Source organism: Alligator mississippiensis, chromosome 12 (genome assembly GCF_030867095.1).
Source record: "Alligator mississippiensis isolate rAllMis1 chromosome 12, rAllMis1, whole genome shotgun sequence".
Lineage (NCBI taxonomy): Eukaryota > Metazoa > Chordata > Crocodylia > Alligatoridae > Alligator > Alligator mississippiensis.
The window spans coordinates 20045059-20065058 of record NC_081835.1 but is presented as its reverse complement, the minus strand read 5'-3'; the positions used below and the strand labels follow the sequence as shown (position 1 = coordinate 20065058).

The following is a 20000-nucleotide window of genomic DNA, read 5'->3' as shown; positions in this document are numbered from 1 at the left end:
GTCAGACTGAGCAAAGCTACAGACCTGCACATTTGTCAGCAACATGTCCCTGCAAAGGGGTGCCTCACTGATATCCCAGTCTGCACACCTCTGGGGCCAGTCAGGAGAGCTGGTTCCACCATCTGCTGTTCCACCTCAGGTGTTGCCCAGAGGGAGGCACCTTGTGGAAGTACTTCCACCTAGGGGAGATGGCCAGTGTTCAGTTCTATGTAAAAAAAATTCAATCTGGGGTTAATTCCACTGGATTTGGGTTGGTGGAGGAATCTTGCCCAAGGCTGGTTCAGGAGATCAGCCAAAGCCCCTTCCTGCAGACAGGAGTCCCTGGGGTTCAATGTCAGGTCCTACTTGTACCCTAGGACGTGACACCAGGTGACCATCCCCAGATCCCAGCACAGATTTTAATTGCCAGAGCAAAGGATTCAAGAGCCAAATTGTTAAGACAAAAGGGGAGAGAGCCTGTTCTGAGCGTGGGGTGGAGTGGGGGTGCCACAGATGGGCCTCTTGGCCTGTCTTCATCTTCCTTAATCAGGGTTTCTCAGTGCTATCAAAACTCACACTTCTCCCCACAGAGTCCATCATAACCCAGCTAGAACAAGGCAACTTCTTCAGTCAAACCATCACCAAGCACCAGCTCTTTGCCTCAGTGCATGATGCTATCATCCATGTCACCAAGCTGCAGGGATCGAGTCCACCAGAGCCAGTTATGGTAATTGCTCAGCCTTTTGCCTCACTTCTGGGAAATCAGTCCCCTTGATGATCTAAGTGGGAAAGCAGCTTTAGTTTCCAGGTTTGGTCACATGGGCTGCCACCTTTCTGCCAGGCTTGTGTGTCTCTTCCAACTACACCAGCTAGATCAGCAGCCTTTTCCCATCAGCTATGGTAGCATGCCTGCTCCTACCCAGCCAATATGTTCTCATTACCTATGTCCCCAGCCCTGCCCACAGTTCACCAGTCCTTTTTTCAGTTCTGCTGGTCCTTACTAACTCCATCCCATCCAGAGGGCCCAGCGCACATACTGCCATGCTGAGAAAACATTCCAGTGCCTTGAGATCCTGCATGGACAAGAGTGAGGGCCTTGCAGGGGGGAAAGCAGGACTTGTAGTGGTGAGGAAGCCAGGAGGTTGGGGAAGCAAAACAAAACCAAAGAAAATCCTCTTGTTGTTTGACTCTTTAGACTTTTCCCAGCACTCATCTGTAGCCATCATGGCATCCACCCTCCCCAGAAGCACAACAGGTGAGAGGGAGCCATCAAGGTATGTTTCCAGAAGATTATTTGAGCTGGTTGATGTTTGCAAGGGCAGGTGACAGGGAAGTCCTGCCATCAAAGACCAAAGATTGCCTGTTGCTGAGCATCTGCTTCAGACCTTGGAAATCTGGGATCATCTACCCTTGGGAAACCACTTCAGTCACCAGAGCAACTGGGAAACTACCTCAAAACCCTCCTTCAGCTGGGCATCTGCTTGATGCTGGAGAGACCTGGGATCTCCTGGGCTCACGGCACAAGATCTCCTACAACTGGGAATCCCCTCAGACATGGGGAGCTTGTCTGGCACCATGTGTGTCACTTTTTTGGGGTGCAGCATGAGGGGAAGGGAAGCTGCATCTCTGACGTGACTGTTGTTTGAATACATGGTGCTTTAGAACAGCTCCACTGACTGTCTGGGAAACTCTCGACAGAGAGCAATACTGAAACGCCATGAAGTCTGGGTCCTGCCTAGCCACATCCATCTCCCCCATTCCCTTCTCACTTGCCTCTCTTATATTGTGGTTATCATGACCACAGCCAGAAACTTGACTTATTCACACAACATGGCAATGTACAGAGTTTTACTGAAGAGCAAGAAAACATTCAGATAAGGGGTCATGCTTAGGGTTATTTATTATCAACTCACTGTGGTGACTGAGACAATCATGAAATCATATATGCTAGGGAAGGAAAAATGTAATAGTTCAGCCATAAGCAATTGGTAGGGGGGGGCATGTGCCCCCCCCTGAGATTGGCCACTGCCGGCTTCTGCAGGCAGTCGCCACTCGCCTCTCCCCCCACCGCGACTGGCTTCTGCGAGTGGTTGCTGCTTGCCATGCTGCCACCACCAGCTTCTGCGGGTGTTCGCCGCTTGCCACACTGCCAGCTTCTGCGGGTGGTCGCCGCTCGCCACCTCGCCACTGCCGACACTGTCGCTGGCTGCCGCAGGTGGTCACTGTACACCACCTCCCTCCACCGCTGCCACCGCCTTCTGCAGGCAGTTGCCACTTGCCACCCCACCGCCAGCACTGCCACCCACAAACTCTGCCCACCCCCCAGTCTTAGGAGGCACCAGTCACCCATGAGCTCAGCTACACTCTGCAGCAACATTTCCTACTGAGTAGTTTCAAGGGTATACAGCTGGTAAATATAGGACTAGAAATATGTTTTTAACACTTGAATAGCCTGTTTGATCTGCCGCAACGTTTGCAGACACAGAATTAGTTGTAATTTTTCTGGTATCTATGCTTTATTAATGTTGCGTACCAAGGACTTAACTTAATAACATGATCCTGATTTGTTTCTCAATAAATGTGTTTTTACTCGAAGCATCTCTTTGCTGTTTCCTAACAACTGGCATATTTCCGACCTAAGACTCTGTGCCCATTTATGAGAATTTCATTTGACCCAATTGTTAGAGCCACTCGCTCCCTTTTCATGATGTGATTCATACTAAGCCCAGTCTTACTCTGCCAGTCCCCTCTCAATACTTTGTGAAGCTGCTTTGCTAAGCGAAGTGAGGGGCACTCCTGCTCTGGGCAACCATGCCAAAAGGCAGAATGCAACAGGGCATGAGCAATCAGATAAAATATGGAATAGGTGTGTGGAACTTGAGCTGAACCAAAGGGCTGGCAAAGAGCATCATGCCAAAGCCTCTCTGCCTGGCTCCAGTGTTGACTGTGCACCTTACCTCATTCAAAGGCAGCTCTTTGCACGCCTGGCCAATTCAATTGTCTGTCCAACAGTCTGCAGTGTAATGCAGACAAGGGTAGGTGCAGCAGCAACCTTTCTCCCCACCCCCTTCTTGATTCCTGCTCCAGCCAAACTTTAAAATCAATTGCCTGGGAGAGGCAGCAGTATTTCTGTTCAGGCAGTGCTGTGGGGGTCCATTGACTTCATGGCTCATTATAATGTAACAGATTTCTCCTAATCTCTCATCATTCCACAAGTGTTTTATGACCTTCTCTCCTTTTTAATGGTGTTGATGTTTCGTTAATTGAGTTACACTTTCTGCTGGTAACCATTCCTACTAATTTCTCATTTATTTCACAACCTGCACACTGTTTTAGTTCTACCTCTAAACCTTATTGGAGATGCTGTCTGTGAAGAAATCCCCCTGTATCTGCCACTTGGGACAAATCAAGTGACCCCTGTATCTCCTGGGTTTCTTCTTGGTACTGGCTGGTCAATCAGGTGACCTGGCCAGATAAAATTCTGAGAGCACCCAAAGAAATCCTTGCCTCTTGCATAATTTCCAGACTATCACAGCTACACCATCACTACACAATCTAGCAAATCAGTGCACATTCCAATAGTTATTTTGCTGTTTGCTTTGATCTTAAGCCAAATAATATAGAGCTGCCCCCGCCCCCCCCCCCCCAGTATAATAGTAAAGCTTCTGGTTTCTCTTTAACTAGAGAAAAAATGTGTGTTGTGCCATATGTGATGATGTGATGTGATACCATATGTCAGAGGTTCCCAAGCAGCGGGCCATGGCCCGGTGCCGGGCTGCAAAGGGTTGGCGGTCGTGGCACTAGCCCCGCTCCTATAAGCCCCCACAGTGAGGGAGGGAGTGGGGCTGCTGGGGCCAGGACAGGCGTTGAACAGCAGGGCGGACTGCAAGATGGAGCCATGGCTCATTCTGCGGGGGGGGTGCGGGTGGCTCCCACCATTGCATGCACCCTGGGAGGGCATGGTGGGGGACACATGCCCCCAGATCTGTTCACGAGGCAGGGCGGGGTGGGGCATGCTGGGGACGGCACTGGGCTCTTCCCAGTGGTGGCTGGGTGGGGCTGTGCCCAGGGCAGGTGGTGACAGTGCTGGGAGTGGGGCTACAGGAGGGGCTGCAACCATTCCAAAATTCACTGTAGCCCCCCAACTCCGCCTCCCAGCTCAGCCTGGCCCAACACCCTCGCCAGGAACAGCCCAGCACTGCTCTGGCCCCAGCCTGCTCTGCCCTGCGCACAGATCCGGGGGCATATGCCCCCAATGCCCTCCCAGGGTGCACGCAATGGTAGGAGCTGCCCCCATGGCCCCCGGGCAAGCTGCGGCTCTGTCCAGCGCTCCACCTGGCTATGCAGTACTTGCCCCAGCCTCAGCAGCCCCACTCCCTCACCACAGGGGCCTACAGGAGCAGGGCTACAAGGGAGGGCTGCAGCCACTCCAGAATTTGCCGTAGTCCCCCCAAAGCAACCTCTCAGTGCCGCTGCTGCCTGCCCTGAGCCCAGCCCAGCCCAGCCCACAGCCACAGCCCATCCTGCCCTGCATGCAGATCAGGACACATGCCCCCCCAAGCCCTCCCAGGGCCCGCGCAGTGCCAGGAGCCGCCCCCCATCCCTGCGCTGCTCAGTCCTGTGCCCCACCCCAACTGGGCAGCCCCTGCCCCAGCCCCACTCACGGCGAAATGTTGGCAAGTCGAAGACTGTCTCCTGAACTACATGAGGTGGTGAGTGATGTGATTCACACTGTCAATCACATCAAAGCACATGCACGGAATTCACGTTTGTCCGCATCGCTATGCAAGGATATGGGCGCTGAACACAAGCAGCTTCTCCTGCATACAGAATATCATTGGCTATCGAGAGGGAAGGCCCTGACCAGAGTCTTTGAATCAAGAAAGCAGTTGCAGAGATTTGTCTCAGACAAAAAATCACCATTAGCTGTGCATTTCAATAACAAGAACTGGCTTGTTAAGCTCACTTATTTGAGCAACATATTCACGGTACTGAATAAACTCACTCTCTCGATGCAAGGGAGAATGGCATCTGTTTTTAAAATGGCAGATAAAATCACAGCCTTCAAAACCAAGCCGAAAACCTGGGGGAAACATGTGGATAGGGGAGTCTTTGACATGTTCCAGAATTTTGTGGATTTTTCAGAAGAAGCTGTGGGACTTTTTGTACCAATGGCGCTGCTATGATGACTGGAAAGCTTTCTGGCTTCATGACCAGGGTAAAAGAAGTGGCACCTGAATGTAAGTCTACCCACTGTGCAATTCACCGCGAAAAGTTGGCAAGTCAAAGATTGATTCTTGAAGTATGTGTTGAGTGATGTGATTCATATTGTCAATCATATCAAAGCACGTGCACTGAATTCACGTTTGTCTGCGTCGCTATGCGAGGATACGGGCGCCGAACAATCCGAGAATCGGGAAACAGTGGATCCGTGATCCATTTCTGAATGCCCGCAAGGAGTTGTCCTTGCCACCACTTTGAGTTAACATGTGACAAAGGACTTAAAACATTGTTCAAGGCAACCTCATCTCTGTCGTCCTGGATTAAAATTAAGGACTAATATCCAGAACTCAGCACCCTAGCTCTGAAGACCTTGCTGCCTTTTCCATCTACCTATCTTTGTGAAGTGGATTTCTCTGCAATGACGGAGGAGGCTGGACGTGAGAAACACATTGCAAGTCTCGTTGTCAACCATCACACCTCAGTATTACCTGTTTGCATCCGGCAAGCAAGCCCAGGGATCCCACTGATCCTTTATTGATGATGATCTTGATTGTTAAATAAAACAGAGGTCACTCTGTTTTGCACCGTGCCTTTGCCTACTGAGTTCGCTTTGTGCCATACATAGCCTCATACACGCTACCTTAAGTTACCTTCCTGCTGCTGCAGGCTCCCGGCCCTGCAGCTCCCCCTGCTCCATCACCTCCTGCAGCCCTGCTTGCCGCACCTCCCACCAGCAGGGAGCGCGCACGCGCCCACCCATCCCACTCCTAGGCTACCTCCTAGCCGCCCCTCCAGCACCTCCTCTGCGCATGCGTACCCCTTTGCCTCGCTCTTTGCGCATGCGCCACCCGTCTTTTGGCGCATGTGTGCTTCCCTGCCCATGACCTCTTCCGGCGCATGCGTTGTTTCCTCCAGCTAGTTCGCCGCTGTAGGGCAAGATGGCGGCCTCCTCTGTGTGTCGGGCCGGCTGCGCCGCGGGCCGAGTCCTCCTACGGGGGCCCCGCTCCTCGGTGAGCGCCGCCCGCTCGGGACGGGGCGGGGACCTGGGGCGGAGGGAGCGGATCCTGGCAGCGGGGAGCGGGTCCGAGGGGGGACGCCCGGGCCCTCGCGCCGGGGAAGGTCATGGGGTCGCTGCCCGCGGCGGTCGCCATGGAAACGTCGTGGGGGGGCAGAGTGGGATGAACGTTCGGAGAGGGCTCGGTGACGTCAAAAGGGGGGGCACCGCGCCCGCCTGCGTTAACCCTTGCGGGGCCGGCAGGCTGCAGGCGCAGAGGGGTTACAGCAGCACCCCGGGGCGGGGGCTGGGGAGTGAGGGGCAGAGCTGCACCTTCCCCACGCAGTGCCAACCCGTCGTGCCCTGCTGTCTGCCTGCCTGTGGAGTGGGGTAGGCAGCCTGGAGAAGAGTGATTGCGCCCAAAAGCTAGCAAAAAACTTTCCAAATACTCAGTTGGTCTAGTAAAAGATATCACATCTGCCCAGAGAAGTGGCCTGCCTGGGCACCTGTGGGCATTTCTTGCTTAAAGAAGCAAGATAGTCTATATTATGCTGTGAGAGTCACAGTTTGATCATGTTTTTCTCTTTAGCCAGCCCTGTTGAATTTAACAAGGAATCGCAGTGCAGTTTCCTATGCCCAGGTACTCCACAGTCTTCCAGAGACTCAGGTCACCACTCTTGACAATGGCCTCCGTGTGGCATCTGAGGAGTCTGGCCAACCTACATGCACGGTAATTTTTAAGGTGGAATCGGGGTTTATTTTAGGATGACTCAGTTCTGTACCAAGTTTCTCGACTTTCAAAGGAGCACAGCCTTTATTTGAACCAAGATTGGCAGCAGAGATCTAGCAGGAGGTAAACTATAAATTTAGTCTGTAAGGTTCAAGTCTACTTTGCCTGACTTCAGACTAACTTCCTCTTTCAGCAGAGATGTAGTCTGTCTTTTGTTGTTAGCTGTTAGGGTCACAACCTGGTCAGTGGAATCAGTAGCAAAAGGTATTGATTGCTTTGCTTTGGAATGAGTCTAAAATGCTTCCAGTGATACTTTTGTGCTCTGTTCAGATTGCTCATCCATACTGCTTTTTGAATGAAGACAGTTTTCGTATGAGCAGGACAGCTGTTCATTGTTGAATACAACTTGGACAAATTGAGAGAGAAGATTAGCAAACATTGCTAGATGCATGGCATAAATAAAGTAATCTTTTAAACCTATGATGCAAAATAATTGTCCCCATGTGTGACACCAGATGTATCTGGTCTTGTTTTTAGTTCTGGAAAATTAAGAAGCTAAAACTGAGGCTGATTAGGAGAGCAAAGTGTGTCATTGCCTGCAAATATGGTACTCAGAGATGTGAGGCAGAAAATTTTCCAGTTCTTTATTTTTCCATGGGAAACCTTCCATTTCTAAAAATTCACTGTTTCAATGACTGGATGCCAATACAGTGTTAGCAAGTCTGAGTTTCAAAGCTGTAATTATTGTTTTTCGGGTGATTATCCCTAGGAAGTGTGTGAGAGAGTACATATATGTTTTATTGATTTGTAAACAGGAGGGTAAATACACTCATATAATAATCCAAACCAAAAAGTCAAGGGATAAATTCACCTAATTCACTGTGCAGGTCAAATCAAAACCAAATGAACACACTGCTAAGCTTATTTCTGTTTCTCAAAATCTCTTGCTTCTTTCCAATTCTACAGAAGCACAATTTGTGAAAAAGATGTAGTGTGATGATAAGTTACCCTTGCCCATAGACTCATTAGTAAAACTATCCTTTAGCGAAAGAGAATATGGTTCAGGTAGTTCTGAATCAGATTTGCCTCAATCTGATTCTGAAATGGAACTAATAAGTAATGCAAGTGATTCTACAGCTAGTGACAGTGAAACTGGAGGTGCTGCAAGGACCTCGGTGGAAGAGGGTTAAACTCTGAAGTAGATGAGTGGAAACCTCTGCATATCATAGCTTTGAATTTGTTTGAATGTAACATTTAAACCACATTAAGTGTGTTGCATTTAATTTTTTTCCTAATCAAATATTTCAGTTCAAATACTTGTGGCTATTGAGACAGAAAATTAATATGGAGGTGTTTTTTTAGTTTTGTTTACTAAATGTAAGTCAAATAAATGTGCTAAATCAGATCATTCTCTATTTAGAGCATTGGAAAATTTTCCAATTCAAATTTTTTCAGAAAACCCACATCTGATGGTACTTGCTCAGCATTGTTTCTCATGAGACACTGAAGGCTGGGGCCACAGATAGAGACCTTTATATGCTTATGTTATGCTCTTGCCAGTGGGTGTGCATATGTGACACCCTCTTCCCTCCCCCCCCCCCCCCCCCAAAAAAAAAATTGTAGGAAGCTTATTAATTTTTGCTTGCATTATTTCCTTTAGCATATTTACTTGGGGCATCTCTCTTCTCAGGTGGGCTTGTGGATCCAGGTAGGGAGCCGCTATGAAAATGAAAAGAACAATGGAGCAGGCTACTTTGTGGAACATCTGGCATTCAAGGTAAGATTGTAACTGGAGCTGGGAACTGCCATGGGACTTGGCCCAAGACAGTTACTTATATATCACACTGGGTTTTTTGGAGCCCCACTCTTGATTTCTTTTTCTCTTTATTCACTTTGTTGTCTCATGTTTTGGTGGGTCAAGACTGTGATAAGGAACTGGATTTTTCTATCTACAACAGGGGTTGTCAACTGGGGATATGCATACCCCTAGGGTACGTGGAAAGGTCCTAGGGGGTACATGCGACCAGGCAGGGACAGCGCTCCACCACCCGTCACCCCATGCTGCTGCCTCCCAGGAGCAGGGCTGGGGGAGGGGCGAGGGCAGTGGTGCCCCTCTGTGGGCTGCACAGGTGCCTGCTGGGGTGGGGGGGCTCGTATGTGGTGGCTACCGCTGCCATCCACTACCCTGCACTACTGCTGCACACTGCTTTCCCACAGCCGGTTGCACACACGGCTCCGCAGGCTGCTGACAGGCAGCACACAATTAGCTGGGTGCGAGGCCCGTCAGCAGGCCACAGAGCCACAAGTGCAACCAGCCATGGGAAAGCAGGGCAGTGGGTAGTGGCGGCAGCACAGTGACGTAGATGGCAACGGCTGTTGCTGTGTGCAAGCCCCCCTGATCCGTGTCTGGCCGCTGCCACCAGAAGGCTGAAAACCCCTGATCTACTGTTTCTGAGCACCAGAATATGCGCACACATCTTTGTTCTCTATCTTATACAACCTTTGGTTGTGTGAAAAGGAAAGGGCTCTATAGAGAACTTAGTATGGTGGCATCCCAATCTTGATTCAGGTCTCTGGCTCAGTTATAATGTATATGAAAACAAACTACTCTAGATACTTGGAAGGAAATAAAAATTGAGGCGATCCCATGTTAGTGCATGTTTGCAGATAAAGTGTTTTGAAGTCTTTGTACAGACTTGATTCTTTGCAGGGGCAGAATTTAGAGCAATGGCTTTTGTCATTGCTTGTGGGATTCATGTGCATAACTTGCCAGAGTGTTTCACATGTTGGTTGTGGGGTTGTACAGTTAGCTTTGAGATTAGAGCTCCTAGTCATTGCCATGACAGTTAGGGACTCCAGTAAATGTAAGATAAGGGTGCAGCATCCTGACAGTTGCACAGGAGAACTGTTGTGGGAATTCCAGAATATTTTGAATGACACTGATTTAGCCCACTTCAACAAAAATCGCTTCATCTTTTAAGAGAGCTTATTTGCTTAACTGAGATACCAGCCCCTTTATCTTTTTATGGACATAAAGATGGCTGAAAAGATTCTGTGGTTTGCTCTGATATGTAATTCAGGTCAAAGGAAACACTGCTTAGCATTTGAGAACTTGAGGGGCTGGAGACTTCCTTCTGATCTCAACATTTATTTACACTAGAGAAACCTGCATAAAAATGTGTATTCATGCTTATCCAATATGAAAAGAACAAGGCTGTTAAAAGAATGGCTGTGTATGGCTGTGAGTTTCTAGCCTTTCTAAAGAGGCAGCCATCTGCTGAACAACACTTGCTGTAATGCAGATGCATCTGCTGAGTCGTAGGAGCACAGGACTGGAAAGGACCTCCTGGATTATCTAGTTCTGTCTCCTACCATTGCAGGTAACTCCACTGTGTAATCCCTTTCATAACCTGTCAAACTCCATCTTAATCTAGATGGTCTTTTGCCTCTGTGACCTCTGTCAGAAGACTCTTCCAGAGCATCCTTGCTGTGGCTAGAAACCTTCTAATTTCCAGCATAAATTTATGGCCAGTTCATACCCATGCTGCCTTGTCAACGTTGTCTTCCAGTGTTAATATCTCTTTCCCGACTAATAGTAGTTATCCTCCAGCTTTTGTTTTGCAAGACCAAACAAGCCCGTTCTAAGGTCTCCATTCCCACAATCATCCTAGTAACCTCTCTAACCCCAGTCCAGTTTGAATTCATTTTTCTTGCACCTGAGTTACTAGAACTATATGCAGTGGTCCTGAGGTCACCACACACTCTTGTACAGTGGTATTCCTACTTCCCTACCTTTTACTAGAAATAGTTCAACTGGTGAGTAGTCCTGTGATACGTTAGTGCTCTAGTTCCTTTTAAAAACTGGAAACTTAACCGCATGAATGCTATTGATGTAGTGTTTAGTTTGCCAATAGATATTGCAAAATCTAGCTAGTTTTCATTGCATGTATCTGGTGTTTGTTTGTTTTTTAGGGCACAAAGAAACGTCCTTGTGCCACCTTTGAAAAAGAAGTGGAAAGCATAGGAGCCCACCTCAATGGGTACACCTCTCGGGAGCAGACGGCCTACTTCATAAAAGCTTTACCCAAGGACCTACCCAAAGGTGGTGTTACTATGGGACTGTTCACTCTGACTTAAAGCCTGAGGACAAAGAAAGTGTTCTCTTTTGCATTTCTCTAAGGAGCCTGTGGGTACAGCCGCAATTCAGGTAGTGGTTAGGTGGTCTGGGCACATACACATTCTTATAGGTCATTGGAAAGTGCATACCCACCTAACGGTGCCCCTAGTCTTCAGCTTCATTTTCTCTTACAATTATCCTTTGTAGTCTATTCTCCTGCCATTCAGCATTTGGTATTAATAATGCCAGTGGAAGGATGTCAGTTGTCCTTTGAAATATTGTGGAATTGGGAAGATGAGTACTATTGAGCCATTAATACTTTGAGTCAGAAATGCACAATATAGCTCTTCTGGGTTCTGTTTGCAATATAGCTTTAAGCTCTGTGCTTTCATGCACAGATTTAGGTTTGCTTTTTCCTACAAGTGCAAGAATCCATAGCCCTGGCTGTAACCAAATGTTGTTGTAGTGAAGTCTACAAGTGCTATCCACATTACTGCCAATACACCTTGCCTTTAATACGTGCCTCCCTACCCCACCCATCCTGCAAGTGCACTCCCAAGCTGTAGTGCTCTTCTTGTCCCTGCTTGGCAGATGCAATATGTTGCACCAGACTTTGGGAGTGACTTGTAATGTGGCAAAGTCTGTGAGTTGAAAATATTACAGTTTGTCTTGAAGACAGTAGACAAAGACTTGACCCTATGTAACTAGATACTGAATAAGCCCTTTGTGTCCCACTGACCTTCTCCCACTGCTGTTTTCCAGTATCTCTACCTTCCTGAGCCCCAGGGTCCCATTAGAACATTCTTATGTGTCACTTTTTCCTTCAAATTCTGAGCTGTCCTCAGTTTCCTGTCCTGATTTCTATTGCATTATGTTGTGGCCAGGTTAAGGGATTGCTAACATTAATCCTTTTGTGTATGTGCCTGTTGTAGCTGTTGAGATTCTGGCCGATGTTGTGCAGAACTGTGGCTTGGAGGATTCGCAGATCGAGAAGGAGCGAAACACCATCCTTCAGGAGATGCAGGAAATTGACACCAACTTGACGGATGTTGTGTTTGATTACCTTCATGCCACTGCTTACCAAGGAACTCCATTGGCTCGCACTGTTGAGGGGACCACCGAGAACATAAAGTGAGCAACACGTGCAAACAGTTTCAGGTTGGGGTACTATATACACCTTGAAGCAGTTTTTTTTTCCGCTGTTAGACTGAAGTTGGGAAGCTAAGCAGTTCCTTTTGGGTGTATATCGCTGAACTAAATGAGAGAGGAAGTGTACAACATCAGCTACATGGATCTGTGTACTGAGAAAATAAAAAGATCTTTATTGGCAACAGTGTGCCTGTGACAGACCAGTATACAAGGGAGCCTTCCTGTGCCTTTTGTCCAAGGTGGACAGTGCTATGCACTTAACTGATATCTTCATCATGGACTTGTTTTAACTCAAGTCCCTACTTCCCGCTGCCTGCAAAAGCTGGAGTATCAGGTACTGGCAGGTGACATCTTGTAGCCTCAAGGTAGGCTTGGCACAAACAGTGCGACATAAGCTTCTCTCGAGTATTTCCAACACTGTGCTTCAGGCCTCAGTGAGATGGAAGCCTGCTAAGAGAGGATTGTGTTCCATGCTCATTTAATTTGGTCTCTCTAGTAGTGACCCTGAACTGGCACTTACCAATTAGCAAGTACATGGGTCAATAACATACAGCCCATGAGCCAGATCCATGCTGGGGCTGGGCAGTGAGGTGCTGCATCTGTTTTGCTACTGCTCCTCTTCCCCCTCCCTGTCACCAGCTACAGTACAGGCACACTGGGCTCATGGGGATCTGAGCTGGGGCTGCCCAGCTTCCAGCAGCACCTGTGCTGCAGCTGGGAGGGGTGGAGTGGGGGAGGGAGGGCAGGGAGAAGGGGAAGCAGAAGCAGCACAGATGCAGCTTCCTGTTTCCTAGCCCTCCCTCCATTTCCTAATAGCTAGAAGCTGCACTTGCGCCTGAGCCGGGGGCTGGGAGAAGCAGTGGAGGCACAGATGCAGCTCCCAGTTGCCTGGCCTCAGCGCAGGCAGAAGCAACCTCTATCCCTGCTGTGGGCTCACTGCTGAAACCACCAAGCCCACACCAAACCAGGGTTGGGTTCTGGCTTGTGACTCATAAAGGTTGTCAGCCACTGGATGAATGGATGGAGACTTCCATTTTTATTCACAGAGGGTACCGAGAAGCCATCTGTGAGTGACTTCTGACACTCATCTGGTCTACATTTGATTTTTAACATCTAGCTTTTTAGTTCAGCATCCTATTCTGGTCCTGAGAGTTATGGCATGGGAGAAGATTTGTGCAAACAGATTTCTGGAAAGGATTGTTCTATAACCAAGAAAGTTGGGGGGTGGAGGTTGGCTTGATTGCCCCCACCCCTCATTCACCATCATCCCTATCCCCTGGGCTGCTGGAATATGAACACTTCTTGTGTTCTTTAGGTCTCTGACTCGTGCAGATCTAACTAGCTACATTGACACTCACTACAAGGCTCCTCGCATGGTCCTGGCAGCTGCTGGAGGTAAGCCCCCATTTCCTGTTCTTCTAAGGAGCCATGGTACTGCCAGAGTGCTGTTTACAGTGCTAAGCTTTTGCTGTCATATGGGGCTCTGGGTTGCTTATAAAGCACATAAAAGCAGTGTATTTTTTTCCTTAATTTGGAGGCCTATGCAGCTTTATGGATTTCTTATTCTCTCTCTTCTGCTTGCCAGGTGTTTCTCACAAAGAGCTGGTAGACCTTGCTAAGCAGCATTTAAGTGGAATTCCCTTTAAATACAAGGAGGATGCAGTCCCTATCCTGTCACCTTGCCGCTTCACTGGGAGCGACGTAAGTTCTTCGTGGCTCAGCCCAAAGTACACGTTTGCAAAATTGGCCTCTGATCCCTTACAGGATGAAATCCCTCTAAAATTGTGTAGCTGTTGCATGAGGAGGTGGCGCCTCAGCATGGGGCTGCAGTGCACTGAGGCTGGCCAAGTGTGGTGGTTTTAGATGTAACCACAATTCATTAAGGATGGAGGCTGCCACTTGCATCAGCCTCCTAATGGAGACTTGAACCTGTGGTGTCTTGTCCCTTAACCTGGAAGCCATGCTTCACATCACACTCCAGGGAAGTCCTTGCTTATCCTTATCTGGATCCCCTGATCCCTTGCAGGTCCGTGTCAGAGATGATGACGTTCCCCTGGCTCACGTCACTTTTGCAGTAGAGGGCCCTGGATGGGCGAGTCCTGACAATATTGCCCTCCTTCTAGCTAATTGTATCATTGGACGCTATGACCGCACCTTTGGAGGTGGCACGGTAAGAGAATTGGCAGTGCAGCAGGGGAGTTTGGACAGTCCATTTTACTATAGTGTTTGGGCAGAATTACTGTGGGGAATATTCCCAGGAATATCTGAGGAGATGCCAGATATTGTGTGGGTTGCATTCTAATTCTGAGATGTTTTTTGGAAAATAGAGCTTGTGCTTATGAATGCGAAGTGCAGGATTTGGTGCAAATAAAGCTGATCTGGGATGATTCTTGTACTCTGTGGGATGCATCAGGAAGGTATTGCAGACATGCTGTAGGCACAACTGTTATGAGCCTGTCTCAGAGCATTTTTGTGATGTGTACCAGCAAGTTTTGAGGAGGGTGCCCAGCAGGGTCCTTCCACCCCAGTGATCCCTTGTCTGTGGAGCAGGGACAAAATGATCTCCATTAATGGAGATAGTAAAGAAAAGCCAGCTAATGTGTATCCCTATGATTCAATCATGCCTTGAAATTAAAATGCCTTGAGAACTTGTTTTTAAACCCCAGGCTGTAGCTCTCGTCCCTGTAAAGAACCCTTCTTCCTTTGCACACCACTGACCCAAATTCAAGGCCGCTTCCCATGAATCCCCCACCTGCCTTATGGTGCTCTTCATAAACAGCAGTTGGTACCGGCTTCTCAGTCAATTCTTATGAGGGGAAAGGAGGTTTGGGATGTGATGCCTTCAAGAAGGCTGCATCCTATGCTTTTTTTCACCTTGGGGGACAACCTTGAGAGCCTTTCTGAGTCAAGCTGTCCCTTGGTCCCTTTTTATATGCTGTGGTTCGTTTGCTTTCTTGGTGCTGTACCCGCTCTGTGGGAGGGAATTGGGAGCTGGTTTTGGTATTGCAAGAGCCTGAATGGCTGACAGTTTTAATTTCCTTGCAGAATCAATCCAGCAGGCTGGCTGTATACGCAGTGGAGAATGAGCTCTGCCATAGCTTCCAGAGTTTCAACACCTGCTACTCAGACACAAGCCTCTTTGGCATATATTTTGTTAGTGACCGTATGAAATTAGATGATATGATGCTTTTTTGTCAGGGTGAATGGTGAGTGTAACTTGGTCAAGACTTTCTGCATGGGGTCAGTCCCACTCATGGGCCTAGAGGTGGTAGAGGTTCCTTGGGTCCTTGCGAATCCAAACCCACATGGGCATCTTGATAAAAATCTGGACCGTGGGTTATCTAGCCCTAGTAGCAAGACTTGAAGTGGTTGCTCAGGGAACCAGAAGCCTGCTCTTGATATCCTGTTAAATTATTCTTTTGCTTATTTTGCCCTCACTTCATTGAATGTTGGCTGTGGTCTCTCTCTATTCCAGTGGGCTGCTAGTCAGTCTAACATGTTTGGGTGTCTTATTTCCTTTGGGGTGACAAAGCAAACACAAATGATCTGATGAGTATTACTCTTCTACTACTTGTTACACTTGGAAAATTTAAGCAGGAGGTGGTTCTGAATTCAGATTTACCAGTCAGAAAACAAAAACCCCAGGTATCGGAAACCACTTGGTGCCAGGTCTGGAAGGGTTTTGGCACGTTGTTTGGCTCATCTTTTTTTCTCAGAATATATTTATGCCCTACCTAGTGCCTTGATTTTTTTTTTCCAGATGGGACTAGAGACCCTCTAGGCTGCGTACCATACAAATTGAGCAAGAGCCAGTCCCTGTTCCAGAGCTTACTTTTGGGTTGGGAGAAGGAAGTTAACACTTGAGCCCTACAAAACTGCATGGGAACGTCAGCAATTGGAATCCTTTGGCATTTTCAGCTCTGCATCTGGCTGCTAGGGGTTTTATAAGGTGCTTGGACAATCAGTTGGTGGGATGCGTTAAGGCCTTTGTAGTTGTGACTCCAACCTGAAAGGTGTTAGCTGATGCTTCACTCCCCACCTACCCTCTGTAAACTCTTCTGGGTCTCTGGGCTCTTCAGTGCAATAGTGGGTAGTGAAGACTAAGACAGGCTAGTGAATACTTGTCTTCATCACAAGTCCAAATGTCCAGTTAATGCAAGATTGGAGGTCCCAAGGGAAAGAATGGGATTTAATATGAATCTCGTCTGTAGACGGAGGATTCAGTTCTCATGACTGTTAGGAGGTCCCTGAGAGCCCCCCGTTTGCTCTGTCTCCTGTACAGGATGCGTTTGTGCACTAGTACAACAGACTCGGAGCTGAAGAGAGCCAAGAACATCCTTCGCAATGCTTTGGTGGCTCAGCTGAATGGTACGTTCTGTGGGAGGGCACTGCTATTTTTTTATCTTTTAAACGGCTCTTGAATGTGGTCTCCGTGAAATCGGGAAACTGTGGCAGGTGTTGTGCAAGGCTCCTCTCCATCCTGACCCACAGTGTCTGTGGTTCCTGTCTTATTGAAGCACCTGAGTTCTAGCCTGTAGGCCTTCATGCTGCCCATGCATATGTCAACCTCTCCTGAGCAGCCTGCCGGTGAAGCTGTCTTGTGAGTCCTGCCAAAGGGAAGACCGAGATCAAATGGATTTTACTTATTATCCAAGCCATCTGTTAGGGGCGTCAGCAGTGCAAGTGTTAAGGCATGTATCCGCTCCCTACTACGAGCTGCCTGAAATGGCCATCTAAAGGAGAACATGGACTCTCACTTTATTGGATGTCAGCTAATGCTTTGGTTGGTGTAGTCCTCTGGACTGATGGTTAGGCTGTGAAATGCTGGAAGGCTTTGGAATGCCTTGCTCAGTGTTAAGGCCTTCCCTAACATACCTGCATCTCTCCTAGGTACCACTCCAGTGTGTGAGAACATTGGGAGCCAACTCTTGAATTATGGACGCCGTATACCTTTGGCAGAGTGGGATGCCAGAATTGCTGTATGTGTCAGTCTGTTCTCCTTGGGCCCCTTGAGCTTTCCCCAGTTGCCTTTGTTTCTGGGCACATTGCTTACATCTGTTTTAGCAGAGCTGCTTGACTCTGGCTCTGCCTTTGGCTCATAAGATTAGTCAACTGTAATAAGTAGGTTGGAAATGTCAAAGACAGAGCCATGTGCATGTCCTTGTTTTAATTTTCCTCCCTGCACCCCATGGCTGGCTGTTGGTTCAGTTTTTGTAGGGTAGTGGTACTACATAGGGCTATGGCAAGTGACTTGAGTATCTGTGGTTAGAGTGATTGGAGCTCATTTGAGTGAAACTGCTTCTCAGGAGATGGCCAGCAACAAAGATCTCACTGGATTATATATTGGCAAGACATCTTTTCTAGTCAGCAGCCTGAACTAAAAATGGCGTGTGTGAGAGTCCAGACAGAATAGTGTACTGGCCAACAGAAAGAGGGGAAGGGATCTTTAATTCATGTTTCTTGGTATTTCTGTTGCACTGAACCTTCTGACCAAGGACAGCTGGGTCATCATGAGGAAGTCATAGAATAGAAAGCCCGAAATGGACCAATAAGATGGTAAAGTCCAGTCCCCTGCTTTGGGCAGGAGGTAATTGGGCTCGAATGAGCTCAGTGAGGTGCTTGTCCAGCCTCCTTTTGAAATGTTCTCTCCAAAATCCGTCCTTTTGGCTCCTAGTCACTTCCAGTGTTTGTCTCAAATTTCTGCTGTCAGCTGTGATGATAGGCTGAAATTGCACTACAGCCATATAGAGGCTTAATTTCACAGCCCTGTATGTGTACAGTTTATAGTGTGGGCAGCATTATGGACTGGCATCTGTATCTGCCAAAAGGAATGTTTTTAATTGGGAAGCTGTCCTGCACATTGTTAAATCCTATTGTCACCAGTTAGAATCTGCTCTCAGAACTCTCTCTCTCCACTAGGCTGTGGATGCTGCAACGCTGAGTGAGGTCTGCAGCAAATACATTTACGACAAATGCCCGGCAGTGGCAGCATTTGGTAAGTGACCTGGACGTAGGCATACAACGGTTTTGAGGTGTCAGAAAAGTAGCTAACTGGGATGGGTCATTGTATTAAGGGCATAAGCAGCTTCCTGTAGAAGGTGGCATGGAGAATGTTCTCATCTCATCGCTTAGCTGTGCCAGTATGTTCCCTAGCATCTGCCTTGCCTCTGTACATCAGATATGCTGTAGCATGTTCAGTGGGATCATAAAATCCAGGCACAGGTGCTAGTACAGTGGCTCTTAGCTGCTCCCACCTTGTTACAGGCTGGCGAGATGTGATTAACAATGGCGCTCCCATCTGGGTGGGGCTGCAGTGATGGCTGCCAAATGTTCCTCATTTGGGGGCCAAATCAGGTGATGTCTGAAGAAATAAGTGGGATAAGCACCTTGTGCTGCTCCGGCATGTCTGTCTGGCCAAAGAGATGTTTCTGTGGAAGAACCTGCCAGCTCCGCTCCGCTCCCTCGCCTGTTCCATACAGCTCTCTCCAGAGTGAAGTTGGAGCTTCAGAGCAGAGCCGCTGGAAAAAGGGGGTTTCCAGACAACTGACAAGTTGGCACAAACCATCATCCAGTTATTGTCTGGAGGCTTATGCTTTATCCTGTTACTGGATTGTTTTTTCAGGTGAAGGCTTGAATCTATTTGGCATGCTACAGCAGTGTAATGCAGCAGCAGCTGATGTTTAATAGTTAGTAATGGTTCATAATCCCTCTTGGGGAAGAATGTCCATCACCCTCTGCAGAGCAGGTTTCACATTATACAGCGTGTTTTATAAAGTCTTTGTGTAATTTTAAACTTTAATGATTTTGGATGTACACATGATGGAAGCAAACTGTAAATGGCAATTGAAAGCATAATTAATTGTTTTAACACGATACAGCTAAAATTTCTAGACTTTAACATAACCACCATCTTTTGTGATACATTGTTCAGTCCAATTTTCTAACTCATAGAAAACATTTTCCAGTTGCTGCTGAGTGATTTCACGAATTGCATTTGTGATCCTTACCTTACGCATAGCTTGCACTATGCTAAAAACCTAGTAAATTATGCTTTCAATCGCTGTTTACAGTTTACTTTTATCATGTGTAGATTTAAAGTTATTAAAGTTTAAACTTGCGCAAGGACTTTATAAATATCCTGAATTTGAGCTGCTTCCTGTATCTGCTACAACATCATCGTGTCAGCACAGTAGAACCGAGATGCTGATGTGGATCTTGCTGTGTCTCAAGTGACTGATTCTGTTCTGCTTGCTCAGGTCCTGTTGAACAGCTGTCTGACTACAACCGTATCCGCAGCGGCATGTACTGGGTCCGTTTATAGGCTGCCTCCCCCCCCGAAGAATGGTAATAGAGATCCAGTGGGCTACGAAGCGGCTCCAAGGGTTGTGCCTGTGGGAATGTTCTGGCTGGCAGCGGCAAAGTGGCTGTTGCTAAAGTTGGTGTGGAAGCGCTTGTCTCCTCAACTGTGTTCAAACCTGTAACAAAAAGAGCAAAATAAATATAATTTAAAAGGAATTGGCTCTCCTGAGTGTTTATGGCAGTGCCTCTGAGCTGGGATGGAAGCCATTCAATTTAGGCAGAAGGGGTATATCCAAATTGATGATACTAGGCTTGTGTGAGCACCAGTGAGTTTACCACTGAAGTAGCAGAGCTCCAGTGGGCGATGCAGAGTTTTGTGATGTCCTGAGTTAACACTTCAGCTTTTTTGCAGGCCAGTAAATGTGAGATCAGAAGAACAGGGCAGTTGTAGGTCTGGGTCTGTGCACAGGCCATGGCCATGGAGAAGGAATCTTATAAAGTCTCCTTCT

General features: G+C 47.8%; 2 protein-coding genes across 2 annotated transcripts in view; both read left to right on the top strand.

Moving 5' to 3' along the window:
- CELSR3 (cadherin EGF LAG seven-pass G-type receptor 3) overlaps positions 1 to 2574 on the top strand; it is a 103752-nt gene extending 101178 nt beyond the window's left edge. The window contains exons 55-56 of the mRNA XM_059715998.1: positions 570 to 706; positions 1175 to 2574. Coding sequence (XP_059571981.1) covers positions 570 to 706; positions 1175 to 1198 — 161 coding nt within the window. The 3' untranslated portion in view covers positions 1199 to 2574. The remainder of the gene's footprint in view (positions 1 to 569; positions 707 to 1174) is intronic.
- Positions 2575 to 6104: 3530 nt separating this feature from the next.
- Positions 6105 to 19707, top strand: LOC102574306 (cytochrome b-c1 complex subunit 1, mitochondrial). The gene is made up of 13 exons (XM_014596581.3): positions 6105 to 6212; positions 6786 to 6926; positions 8617 to 8703; positions 10899 to 11028; positions 11976 to 12174; positions 13508 to 13587; positions 13778 to 13893; positions 14219 to 14362; positions 15238 to 15398; positions 16475 to 16560; positions 17083 to 17171; positions 18112 to 18187; positions 19449 to 19707. Exons 1-13 carry the CDS (start codon positions 6141 to 6143, stop codon positions 19511 to 19513), a joined length of 1446 nt encoding a protein of 481 aa, XP_014452067.1. The 5' UTR covers positions 6105 to 6140; the 3' UTR covers positions 19514 to 19707.
- The last annotated feature ends 293 nt before the right edge of the window (positions 19708 to 20000 follow it).